Source organism: Plecotus auritus (genome assembly GCF_963455305.1).
Source record: "Plecotus auritus genome assembly, chromosome: 14".
Classification (NCBI taxonomy): domain Eukaryota; kingdom Metazoa; phylum Chordata; class Mammalia; order Chiroptera; family Vespertilionidae; genus Plecotus; species Plecotus auritus.
In genome coordinates, this window is record NC_137780.1 from 4,947,152 (window position 1) to 4,960,635 (window position 13,484).

Here is a 13,484-nt window from a genome sequence, read left to right on the forward strand (position 1 = left end):
TTTTATTTCAATAGTTTTATTCATTTCAAACATTTTAACAAGAAGAATGTAAACACTAATTATTATAATTTGAAACTTCAAAAAATGGAGGAATCCTAGCACAATAACATACCTTATATTGAAGATGGCAAAGGCAAAATAAAATTGCCTAACAAAGGAAAGGTACAAAAGCCTTTCAAATTAAACTTAAATATAATAAAATAATTTAAAACTAAAATAAAATAGAAAAGAACAAAATGTGTAAACAGTAAATTAAACATTTTTTTTAGTGCAACTTCCAAATTATGCCCGGGACGTAGATGTAGATGGCAATGTAGACTGGGTTGAAAGGTTTTTGGTCTTTAAAACATCACCTTCAGTGGGAACAGTGTTGTTGGTCTCCTTTTTAGCTAATGCTCTGATCCTGTGCTCTCCAGGGGCGTGTCTCCCTACATCACCACGATAATGTGTCTCCGCATTCCCAGGGTGATGTCGGGGGACGCGTCCTCGGGCATTACAAGGAGCCTCTGGAAGATTAAGGGGTTGTTCCTTCTACTGAATGGGGGATATAAATCCGGATATAAATCCGCCCACTCAGAAGAAGGAGCTGCGGCCGTGTTTCCCGACGTTGCCATGTTAACACTGCTGCTGGTGAAGGAGCGGAGGGGAGAGCAAGAGAACCCTCCGCTCTTTCGGCTCCGCGGGCCGGATAGAACAGCCAAACGGGCCGGATCCGGCCCGCGGGCCGTAGTTTGCCCACGGCTGGGATAGATGTTCGGGTACCTTCTGTCCGGACGCCCCGGGCTCTGAGTTTATAACAAGCGCCCGGTGCTCCCACCGTTCTGGGGGAGGCTGCTGTGGGGATTCAAAGCGAAACGTCACCCGTTCTTCCTTCAGCGTGTTCTCACTTGGAGAAAAACTCCCCCAGTTTAGACCGAAGGAGCGAGGCTTCCCTCTGTAATTCAGCTTCCGGTTCAGGAATGACATCCGGGATGAAGGAAAGGTCACGCGTCTGTGGGTGCCCCGCTCAGGGTCCCCGGGAGCCCACTGGACGGAGGTTTGGGTCTTGGATTCTAGTGTCCTTCGTTGGGGGTTTTGGGTTTGGGGTTTGGGGTGTGGGGTTTGGGGTGTGGGTGGTGAAGACGAACCGGTCTAGGCTGGGGATTAAATTGGGGTTTGGGGGGATATGGAATCCAGCTATCTGGGTACAATGGGCAAGTCTATTAACCTAGAGCCTCGCCTTTTTCACGTATTGAGTGGGGAGAACTGAACCCTAACCCACGTGAGGGTTATTAGATGACAGACTCGGGGAAGAAGCCCCGAACAGCAGCCCCTCGTTTCTTCCTCTGCGCCCCTCCATCACCATCGGCCAGGAGCAGGGACAAGATATGACCGGCCATATCTGTGCCTGCCCCTCGGCTGTGGCCCCCAACATACACGGCGTGGTGCCCCTTACAGGGATGCGGTTAACCATCAAAAGGTCAGTGCGGGCAACGTTTCTTTCTTTTACATGAGGCCAAACCAAGGACAGTGGAAAGGTTTATGGGAAAGTTTATTTTTCTCTTAAAGACAGAAGTAATTTTATGAAGTACCCTTTTGGCTAATGCAATGCCAACCCAGGGCTTGGGCCTGGGGACCATCCAGGCTGCCCCACGCGCTTCGTTATGATCCTGTCCTCGTTATTCCCCTTGCTGGTCCTCAGGAGGGCCTGTGGCCTTGGAGGTTGGCAGACCCAGGACCCGAGTGTGCCAGAGGAAGCCACCCTCACCCCCATCCCGTCGGCCCGCTTCCTGCGGGTCCACCGGGCCACGGTGCAGCTTCAGGTACGGGTTCCAGACGCAGGTTTCGGCTGTGGCCCCAGGTGGGAGGAGAGACCCCGGGCAGTGCCAAGGCTCGGGCTCGGCCCCCACCTTCTCCTTCTCGCTGCCCCGGGTGGGGGCTGGGTCTCAGGCTGCATTAGCGAAGCAGGGCTGTTTGTATTCGGACAGGAGTTGGTTCGGTAGAGCTGATGAATTACCAGGGGAACAGCTGTTTGCCTAATGGGTTTGGTCTTGGGTCAACAGAGGGCTGTTGACATTTCCCCCGTTGTTACCGTTTTGGGTTACAGTTTGTATTTGGAGCAGGTGTGCTCGTGATCATGGGGCTTCGTGTTTGGTGACTTTGCTGATGGGATAAACACACACACACACACTCACACACACACACACTCTCACACACACACACTCACACACTCACACACACACTCACAACGTTGCTGGTGAAAGAGGAGTTGCTGACCTAGCCAGCGTAGCTCAGGAATTGAGCGTTGACCCATGAACCAGGAGGTCAGGGTTCGATTCCCGGTCAGGGCACATGCCCGGGTTGCGGGCTGGATCCCCAGTGAGGGGCGTGCAGGAGGCAGCCGATCCATGATTCTCTCTCATCATTGATGCTTCTCTCTCTCTCCCTCTCCCTTCCTCTCTGAAATCAATAAAAATACATTCACATAAATCTTGGCCAGCACGTGACTCAGTTGGTAGGAACCCCCCACATCTACACCCATCACACTTTGCAGGAATCAAAGGCAGGTTCCTTCCGTCTGCCCGGGAATGAAGAGCGTGAGGCTGTCATATCCGTTAAGTGGAGATCAGTCAAGAGGGCACCTCCTGTGCTCTCTTCCTTGTGCCCAAGAAGAGGTCTCTGGCAGGTGGATTGATGGTCTTCCTCTCATAGTCAAGGTCATAGTCAAGGTCTATGTGGGCAAGCCAGCTGACACGGGTGAGGGCACCGTTTTTGGTCTCACATCAGCACCAGGCTCACTAGCCTGGGGCCAATGATCTTGGTCTCGTTAGAACTAAAATCCGCTCAGCTGAGCTGTAATCCCTTGGTCATGAGGCCTCAGAGGGCCACCGGAGCTCTACTGGGCCCAGGAATCTCACCTGTTCCATCTCCGGGATGGATCCCCACGCCCCTCCCCACTTCCCATCAGCCCCTTGGGCGCCAGTATGCAGCCATGTCTGCACGCCGCCCTTCCCCCCACATCTACACCCATCACACGTTGCAGGTATCCAAGGCAGGTTCTCAGAGGGGATGTAAACTTCCGGTTGGCTTTGGATGGCTCCTGTCCCAACGTGAATCATTTTTTGTGACAGTGAGTCAGCTGGAACTTGGAAATCCTACTTGCTCTGTGTTCCCGTAAGAAGGGCCAACTTCTGAGTTAAAATAGGTTGACATTGCCCTAACCGGTTTGGCTCAGTGGATGGAGTGTCGGCCTGCAGACTGAAGGGTCCCAGGTTCGATTCCGGTCAAGGGCATGTACCTTGGTTGCAGGCACGTCCCCAGTAGGGGGTGTGCAGGAGGCAGCTGATCGATGTTTCTCTCTCGTCGATGTTTTTAACTCTCTATCCCTCTCCCTTCCTCTCTGTAAAAAATCAATAAAACATACATAAAATAAAATAGGTTGATAGTATTGGCACGATCCCAGCACCACCTTCTGGCGAAGCATCAGGGCCCAACCTGACGTGCACAGAGGGAATAACACGACGTCAGATCATTGTGCGACGTTCTTTTCACTGCACATCCATAAATAATAATGATAAATAAAAAGATCCCACCCTTCCTATAAGTGCTTTAAAAAAAAAAAAAAAAAAAGGGGGTGGCCGTGGCCACTGCGGCTCAGTGGTTGAGCATCCATCTATGAACCAGAAGGTTGTGGTTCCATTCCAGGTCAGGGCACCTGCCCGGGTTGTGAGCTCGATCCCCAGGGTGGGGCGTGCAGGAGGCAGCTGATTCACGATTCTCTCTCATCACTGATGTTTCTCTGTCTCCTCTCCCTTCCTTTCTGAAATCGATTTTAAAAAAAGACAAAACGAAAGAGAGACCAGGCGTAGGAGAACATCCTATCTAATAAAGAGGGAATATGCTAATTAACCATCACTCCGTCACAAAGATGGCTGCATCCACAGCTGAGGCCAAGTTCCCATAAGGAGCCTTAATGAGCAATCAGCAGGGACCTGAGGCTACGCCCTCCCCTGTCCCCGTGGGGCTTGACAGGGGACCTCAGGCCGCACCCCCCACCCAGCGGGGCTTGACAGGGGATCTCAGGCCATGTCCCACACCTGGTGGGGCTTGACGGGGGACCTCAAGGCATGCCCCCCGACCCCGGTCTGGGCTGGGGGACCTCAGGCCACACCCCCCGTCCTGGCACTGGGCCAGGGGACCTGAGGCTACGTTCCCTGCCCAGCGGGGCTTGACAAGGGTGGGACTAGCCAGGTCTGGATCTATCCCAATGGGGGGGGAGGGGAGGTGGCAAGGTCTGGGTCTCACGTGATTTTGAGGCGCATGTGGGTGGGCAGGGACTTGATTCTGGGTCCAGTGGTGTGCCCCAGACTCTGACAGGAGGAAGGTTTTCATATACATTTTACTAATTTTCTTTCATCTCTGACACTTCTATTATAGAGAAAGGGCAAATAGCAATATTAAATTCTTTCCTCTAATTAATCCCCGTTTAATGTGCACGAATTTCGTGCACCGGGCCACTAGTCTATATATATAAAAGCCTAAGCAACTGTTAAGACAGAATGACTGGAACTACCGGTCCTATGACACGCACTGAGCAGGCAGGCAGGTGAGCGGTTAGGGGCGAGCAGACAGGCAGGCAGGCGAGCTGTTAGGGGCAAGCAGTCCCGGATTGCGAGAGGGATGTCTGACTGCCCGATGTCTGACTGCAGGGATCGGGCCTAAACCGGCAGTCGGGCATCCCCTGTGGGGTCCCGGATTGCGAGAGGATGCAGGCTGGGCTGAGGGGGGACCCCCCGCCCCCCGCCGTGCACGAATTTCGTGCACCGGGCCTTCCGTGTGACTCTAATAACACTGCCTTCTCTCCTGTTTTAGGGAATGCTGTCGCTTTTTTGGAGGCAATGGCTTGACTTTGAAGGTGTTTTTCACCAAGGCAGCCCCGTTGGGTGTCCTGTGGACACTCACAAACTACCTGTACTTACACGCAATAAAGAAAATAAACACCACGGACGCCTCCATGCTCTTCTGCTGCAACAAGGCGTTTGTGTTCTTGCTCTCATGGATCGTTCTCAGGGACAGGTTCATGGGCGTGAGGGTAAGTCCCGGCTACCCGTCTCCCTCCCGCTCGTGCCGACCACCGCCTGCCCGCCCATCGGCTTGCTCGTTCGCTCCGTGCGCTGGCCCCCCCGAGCCTGAGCTGCTGACCGCCCCCCTTCCGATCTGGCAGCCGCAAGGAGCCGGCAGGGGTCCCTGTTCTCGGTGTGCCTTGCAGACCTTCTTGCTTGCAGACCATACTCAACAAGCGTCCATGAAAGCACCTTTCATTTCAAGCTTCTCCACAGGCATTCCCTAAAGTGCGTGCCCATCGGGGACCCGGCCTGGGGGAGGGGGTGTGGCCCTCGCCGGTGTGGCTCCGTGGAGAGAGCGTGGGCCTGTGGACTGAAGGGTCCCGGGTTCGATTCCAGTCAAGGGCATGTCCCTCGGGTCGCAGGCTCAATGCACAGCCCAGTCCAGGGTGCGTGTCAGAGGCGGCCAATCATGTGTCTCTTGCACATCGATGTTTCTCTCTCTCTCCGTCTGTCGCTGCCCCACCCTCCTATTCTCTCTCTAAAAAAAGGAAAAATATCCTCAGGGGAGGATTAACCAAAAAAGAAAACAAATGTTTTGAGGTTAAGAGGAGGAGGTGAGGAAATACTCGAAACCCCCTAGGGCAGAAGGCCCGGAAGGCTGGCGGCCGCTGCCCTAGAGAACAGATCAGTGGCCATCAGATCTTTTCTCCGCTGCTTACGTGGCTGAGAGGGTTTCCCCTCGCGTCCGGGAGCTGGTCTCGTCCGGCTGTCCCGGCCACGTGGCCCGTGTGGGCTGTGCTGCAGCCTCGGCACCAGGCCCGGCTGAACCGAGGAGCCAGGAGGCGGCATCGGTGATGGGCTTTTGGTCTCTCACCAGCACCACTCCTCATGGAAGGCTGTGACCTGCCGTCTGACAGCTCCCGCGCTAAGCGGTGCTGGGTTTCCCTCGTCTCGTTTCCGGGAGTTCAGAGAGCTGGCGAAAGCCGGGAGGCCCCGCAGCTGGCCGGGGAGACAGGAAGGTCCCCTGGATGAACCGGTGGGATTTGCACCCAGGCCGAGGCCTGCCTGCTGCTCGGGTTCTCCCAGAACCTTCCCCTGCGTCATTTCCAGGGACTGAAGGGAGTGGCACTGCCCCCTGCTGGAGGGCTGAGAAACAAGCTTGAGTCGCCCAGGCATAAAGGTCTGTGGGTAGTTGGCAGAGAGGACTTGTGTTGTTAGGACAGTTACTCAGGTCACAAGGGCTGCGGTCCTGGGGAAAACAGGTGCAGGTCACATGACCAGACCCGAAGGGACAGGTGCAGGTCCATGACCAGACCCGAAGGTACAGGAGCAGGTCACATGACCAGACCCGAAGGGACAGGAGCAGGTCACGTGACCAGACCCGAAGGGACAGGTGCAGTCACATGACCAGACCCGAAGGGACAGGTGCAGGTCCATGACCAGGCCCAAAGGAACAGGTGCGGGTCACATGACCAGACCTGAAGGAACAGGTGCAGGTCACATGACCAGGCCTGAAGGAAGAGGTGCAGGTCACATGACCAGACCAAAAGGAGCAGGTGCAGGTCACATGACCAGACCAAAGGAGCAGGCGCAGGTCACATGACCAGACCCGAAGGAACAGGTACGGGTCACATGACCAGACCAAAAGGAGCAGGTGCAGGTCACATGACAAGGCCCGAAGGAACAGGTGCGGGTCACGTGACCAGACTGGAACCGACAGGCACAGGTCAGACCAGAAAGAAGCCAGCGAGTCTTCTAACGCTGGGGCGGGCCGGCCTCTTTCGGCCTCAGAGGTCACTTGGAAGGATGGCCCTGGTGTCGTCCGTGACTGCTTCCGTGTGCTCTTTCTGGCTGTTCAGACTCAGGCACCCGACCGCAGTGGGCACTCCAGTCTGGAGTCAGGTTTGCATCTTGGTTCCACTCTCGCGAGCTGTTGACCCTGGAGCCAGTTACTTCACGTCTCTGAGCCTCAGCCACCTCATTCCAAACTAGCAGTTCGCGCGCATCTTCTAGAACATTCTGAGGAGAAGGCGAGGCGTGCCTGGCCCATAGAACTCAGTGGGTGGGATCTCTGTGGTGGTGAGAGGGCCCGATGGGTCCGCCACTTCTCCGGTTGGCGGTTGGCAGCGGCCGTAGCCTCCCCCCCTTTTAGAAGGCAGTTTGGGGCCGTGAGAGTGGCCACAGCGTGAGAGTGAGGGGGCTCCGGGGCATGACCTCCGGCCCCTCCTAGCGCCGAGGCCCACCCAGCTGTGGCCAGCTGCTGGAGGAGGAAAGGGACTGGGGGAGCCAGCCCAGCCCACAGCTCAGGGGAGGCAGCAGGTGGGGTTGTCCCATGCACAGCCCATGCTTCCCAACTGGGAGAGGCTGACGAAGGAGCGAGAGGCCCAGCTAGGTCCCGGCTTTTCTTCTTTTTTTAAAAAAAACACAACATTTTTATTGATTTCAGAGAGGAAGGGAGAGGGAGAGAGAGAGCAATATCCATGATGAGAGAGAATCATGGATCGGCTGCCACCTGCACGCCCCACACTGGGGATCGAGCCCGCAACCCGGGCATGTGCCCTGACCAGGAATCGAACTGTGACCTCCAGGTTCATAGGTCGGTGCTCAACCACTGAGCCACACCGGCCGGGCAGCCTGCTCTTTTGTCAGTTCTTGTTCTCTTGTTGGGAAAACCGCTCTTAACTCGCGGCCTCTTTCTCTTAGCGAAGAGTTGTACGTGGTACACGTGGTGTTTGAACATGAAATACATACGTGACGTGTGAAGTGGCTAACATGACTAATCCTGAGAGATGGGCAGACAGACGGGGCGTGTCTCTGTGAAGGGTCCCCGCCTCTGTCGGGAGCCTCTGTGTTATGTGCCGATGTGTCGTCTCGTGAGAATATGGCGGGAGGAATACACTAGAATAAGTCTACCGCTCAGGCACTGTCTGAGCCTGAACGATGTCACCTTCACTAACAATTCGACATGTAAGCCACCAAGGACACTTCAAGTCAAATCTCAAAATGCAGTCGGCGGTGGCTTGCTGTGTGAGTCATACTTTCCTGTGTATATAAATATAGACACTGACTTTGCAGGCAGACAGGCCTGAATGTTGTCTCCCTTGCTCTGCCACACCCCTGCTCTGTGACTCTGGGCAACTGCCTGAACCTCTCTGAATCCGTTTCCATGTCTATAAAATGAAATGCGTGAAAATATCTACCTCTGTTGAGGGTTAAATGGGAAAATGCATAGAAGACGTTTATCCCAGGACCACTCCGTGCACGTGAGCTGTGTGATAGGGTTAGGGAGGTCAGAGGTCAGCGCTGAATGATCCGTAGAGAGAGAGAGAAAACGCTCCGTAGATCCAGGATTGAGACTTGCATTGCACACGTTTGTTCTGCGCTCCCCGTGCCAACGCCCCACCCCCAGCGACGCTGCTGGGGCTCCGTGACCCCTCAGATCAGAACGTGGACTTCCCGCCCAGCTGGCATGGCTCAGTGGTTGGGCATCGACCTAGAAACCAGGAGGTCTTGGTTCGATTCCGGTCAGGGCACATGCCTGGGTTGCGGGCTCCATCCCCAGTGTGGGGCTGCAGGAGGCAGCCGATCCATGATTCTCTCTCATCAGGGATGTTTCTGTTTCTCTCTTTCTCTGCCTTCCTCTCTGACATCAACAAAATATATATATATATTTTTAAAAAGAACTTGGACTTGCCTTCTGAGCTGGCACTCTTCTCCCTGGGGAGCTGTCCCGAGGTCACTAGCCCCCGTGCACTTCGATGCTTTCCTTTGCATGACGGGCGTGTGAGCATCTCCCTGGCGGTCCCCTCCCCCTGCGGCCTGTTCCCGCCAGGACAGGGTGGAGGCAGCCGAGGGGGAGGGCCCTGCAGCAGCTGAGAAGAGGAACGGCACCTCTTGGGCTAGGGCCTCGGCCGTGGCCCTGCAGGCAGACACACAGGCCCCGTAGGTAGACCCTGCGGCGGGCGTGTGACACGGCCTGGATCTGCGGTCCTCACATGCCCGGCTGTCAGGATGTGACATGCAAAGAAGCGGCTGTCAGGGGGCTGGGAAGGAGGGGGAGGTCACGGCCAGGCGCTGTCTGCCAGGCTCGGCTATGACCAAGTAAGTAGCTGCCATGGGGGTGTGGCACCTCCTTCGCACCTTACCAAGAATGAGGGCCACCGGCCACCGTGTGATGCTAACCATGGTGCCCTCCTGGCCAACTGTGCTTCGGCCGCGCCAGGCCCTGTCCCATCTAGCCAGGAGCAGAGATTTAGAGGAGGCAGCCGTGGCTGGTTGTTCAAAGAAGGACCGAGCCCTGGCTGGTTTGGCTCAGTGGTTAGAGCGTCGGCCTGTGGACTGAAGGGACCTGTGTTCCATTCCCGGTCAGGGCACATGCCAGGGTTGCGGGCTCGATCCCCAATGCCGGGCGTGCAGGAGGCAGCCGATGGGTGGTTCTCTCTCATCATTGATGTTTCTCTCTCCCTCTCCGAAATTTTTTTTTTTTAAAAAAAAGGACTGAAAAGGAGGCCCACCCCCTCAGCTCCCGAGCTCGCGGGAACATTGGGCCTCGCTGGCACGCAGGGTCCCTGGTCCCTGCCCGCCCTGCCCACCGTCTCCTTCCTCCCCTGCAGATCGTGGCCGCCATCCTCGCCATCGCCGGGATCGTGATGATGACCTACGCTGACGGCTTCCACAGCCACTCTGTCATCGGCATCGCGCTGGTGGTGGGCTCCGCGTCCATGTCCGCCCTCTACAAGGTAAGGCAGGGGCGTGGGAACCTCCCGCCGTGAGGACACGGGCCTCGGCGTGGCCACCTGGCCGGACGGACGCGGGGATCTCGATGGGGCCTGGGCCTTAGGACCTCTGCCCCCGGTGCCCGAGCTCCCGGCAGCCTTGGCTCGAGCTCCCCAGACCCTCCCCTTGGTGGCCAAACCTTTGTAGCATCTGGAATAAAATGGGTGTGGCCATGGGTCTTCAGGGTGGGACTGGTGATGTCATTGTTCAGTGAGGACTGGGGAAGGTCAGGGACCCTCAATGGCCTACTCAGTGTTTGGTGAGATAATTCCCCACCAGATCGGACAGGAAAGGTTCCCTCTAGGGTGCAGCTTTGTCATTTAAATTTTTTAAAATATATTTTTATTGATTTCAGAGAGGAAGGGAGAAGGAGAAAGAGAGAAACATCCATGATGAGAGAGAATCATGGATCAGCTGCCTCCTGCATGCCCCACCCTGGGGATGGAGCCTGCAACCCGGGCGCATGCCCTGACTTTGAAATTGAACCGTGACCTCCTGGTTCATAGGTCGATGCTCAGCCATTGAGCCACGCCGGCCAGGCCAGAGGTGGATGTGTAAGGTCCCCGAGAGGAGTGGGTGATCGTGGCTGGTGTTTCTCACTTGTGTGGCTACCTCATCTTCACGCTGAAGCTGGGGCGCAGTGTTGTGAGTGCAACGCAGACAAGTATGAGCCCACGATTCGTGAGGGGCTCCCTCTCGAAGGAGCTGGAGAGGAACGCCCCTGTGATGTCCCTGGATGTGCGATGTCCCTGGATGTGCGATGTCCCTGGATTTGCGATGTCCCTGGATGTGCGATGTCCCTGGATGTGCGATGTCCCTGGATGTGCGATGTCCCTGGATGTGCGATGTCCCTGGATGTGCGATGAACCTGGATTTGCAATGTCCCTGGATGTGCGATGTGGGCAGTGAGCGCAGGTCTGACCGCCCTTCCCTGCAGACCTGGCGGTGGGACTCGCTGTCAGGTGACTCAGTCCTGCGGTCCAGCCCCAGCTCAGGAGCCTCGCCCCACCTGGGCCCAGCTGGGCCGGCGGGACCTGCAGCCTCTCGCTTCCCCGCAGGTTCTCTTCAAGCTCCTCCTGGGCAGCGCGAAGTTCGGAGAAGCCGCCTTATTCCTGTCCGTCCTGGGTGTGTTTAACATCCTCTTCATCTCCTGCATCCCCGTCGTCCTCTACTTCACCCGCATCGAGTACTGGAGCCCTTTCTCGGACATCCCCTGGGGGAACCTCTGTGGATTCTCCGTCCTCCTGCTGAGTGAGTAGCGCACCTGCCCGATCCCCGCCCGCCCGAGACCCCCGCCCGCGGTGACTGGGGAAAACACTGCGTTTATATAACGAACATCAACATTCCTGCTTTCTTATTTTTTTAAAATAGATTTTTATTGATTTCAGAGAGGAAGGGAGAGGGGGAGAGAGAGAGGAACATCAGTGATGAGAGAGAATCATGGATCGGCTGCCTCCTGCACGCACCCCACTGGGGATCGAGCCCACAACCTGGGCATGTGCCCTGACCTGGAATCAAACTGTGACCTCCTGGTTCATAGGTTGACACTCAACCACTGAGCCACGCCGCCTGGACGCTGGTAACATTTAATGAACACCGATAAGTGTCAGCGTTCCATAAATATTGGCACCTATTCTCAGTGTGAATGTCATTGTCATCGTTACTTGATAAAAGGCTGGTCTGGTGTGAGGCAGAAATGCACCCAGGAGGTGCCTCATCGTTTCCGTCTGAAAATGCAGACCCCAGCACGGCCAGCGTGGCTCCGATGGCTGACCTATGAACCAGGAGGTCAAGGTTCAATTCCCAGTCAGGGCACAGGCCCGGGTTGTGGGCTCGATCCCCATGGTGGGGCGTGCAGGTGGCAGCTGATCCATGATTCTCATCATTGATGTTTTCTCTCTCTCTCTCCCTCTCCCTTCCTCTCTGAAATCAATATAAATAGATTTAAAAATAAAACATAAAAATGCAGACCCCAGCACCGCTGCTCACGCAGTCCGCCCCGGGTCCCTGCCAGCCAGGCGGGGAAGAAAGGGCGAGCAGACCCATCCTCCTCTCCGGCGCCTTCTCACCATTTCCAAATTTCTCTTCCTTCTTCAGGGAAAGAGAGGAGCTGAATAATCAGGAAAATCGTCCTTAATCCCCACATCCCAGAGCACCCCCCCCTCACCCCCGAGTTCACGGGGTCAGAGCCAAGGGCAGTGATCCGAGGAGCTGGGGTCAGACAGAGCCCACGGAGGCCAGCCAGGGCTGGTCACGCGTAACCGCTTCTTACTCTGTTTCAGCATTCAATGTCGTGTTAAATTTCGGAATTGCTGTTACATACCCCACTCTGATGTCTCTCGGAATCATCCTCAGTGTTCCTGTGAATGCAGGTGAGTCTCTACTTGGTTGTAAACAGACACACGCATGCACAGCCATCAACACGCACACGCACACGCTCCCACACACACAGCACATTTGGAGCCTGCCTCCTGACCCCAGCTTGCTTGTCTCTTCTGTCATGTTGGGAGGGATCAAGTATTTATATTTATTATCTGCACAAGTCCCGTTCTAGTTTGGTCTTCAAAACATAGGGACGTCCACACATGATGGATGAAATAATGCTCTCAAATTCCAAGAATAAAGCATGTCGTTGTAGAGAACATGGAAAGTACCAAAAATATAGAGGAGCCGTCACGTGTTCATTGTCCTGACACCCACAGGCAGCCACAGTCAAGCTTTGGTTTATACAGCGTGGGGCCTATGGTTGCGAGCAGGTCAAACAGAGTTTATTCTTGTGTTATTATTTAGTAACTAGAGGCCCGGTGCACGAAATTCATGCACGTGGGGGTGTGTGTGTGTCCCTCAGCCCAGCCTGCACCCTATCCAATCTGGGACCCCTCGAGGGATGTCTTGACTGCCTGGCAGTCGGACATCCCTCTCACAATCCAGGACTGCTGGCTCCCAACTGCTTGCCTGCCTGCCTTCCTGATTGCCCCTAACCGCTTCTGCCTGCCAGCCTGATCACCACCTAACCACTCTCCTGCCAGCCTGATTGATGCCGAACTGCTCCCCTGCCAGCCTGTTTGCCCCTAACTGCCCTCCCCTGCAGGCCTGGTCCCCCCGAACTGCCCTTCCATGCAGGCCCAGTCGCCCCCAACTTCCCTCCTCTGCTGGCCTGGTCACCCCTAACTGCCCTCCCCTGCAGGCTTGATCGCCCCCAACTGCCCTCCCTTACAGGCCTGGTCCCTCCCAACTGCCTTCCCCTGCTGGCCTGATTGCCCACAACTGCCCTCCCTTGCAGACCTGGTCCCTCCCAACTGCCCTCCCCTGCTGGCCATCTTGTGGCGGCCATCCTGTGTCCACATGGGGGCAGCCATCTTTGACCACATGGGGGCAGCCATCTTGTGTGTTGGAGTGATGGTCAATTTGCATATTACTCTTTTATTAGCTAGGATTATTGTATTATTTTTTTCTTTTTCTTTTAAGGGAGAGGGGTAGAGAAAGAGAGAAACATCAATGATGAGAGAGAATCATTGATTAGCTGCCTCCTGCACGCCCCCCTACTGGGGATTGAACCCAAAACCTGGGCATGTGCCCTGACCGGGAATCGAACCCGTGACCTCCTGGTTCATGAGCTGACTCTCAACCACTGAGCAACACTGGCCAGGCAATTATTGTGTT

The 13,484-nt window shown here is 55.6% G+C and overlaps 1 protein-coding gene across 3 annotated transcripts in view; it reads left to right on the plus strand.

The window, feature by feature from the left end:
• The window catches only part of SLC35F3 (solute carrier family 35 member F3), a 61,562-nt gene that overhangs the window by 46,122 nt on the left and 1,956 nt on the right, over window positions 1–13,484 (plus strand). For all 3 annotated transcript variants that reach the window (XM_080651053.1, XM_080651052.1, XM_080651054.1), the window contains 4 exons: window positions 4,852–5,071; window positions 9,659–9,784; window positions 10,880–11,072; window positions 12,104–12,193. In XM_080651053.1, coding sequence (XP_080507179.1) covers window positions 4,852–5,071; window positions 9,659–9,784; window positions 10,880–11,072; window positions 12,104–12,193 — 629 coding nt within the window. The remainder of the gene's footprint in view (window positions 1–4,851; window positions 5,072–9,658; window positions 9,785–10,879; window positions 11,073–12,103; window positions 12,194–13,484) is intronic.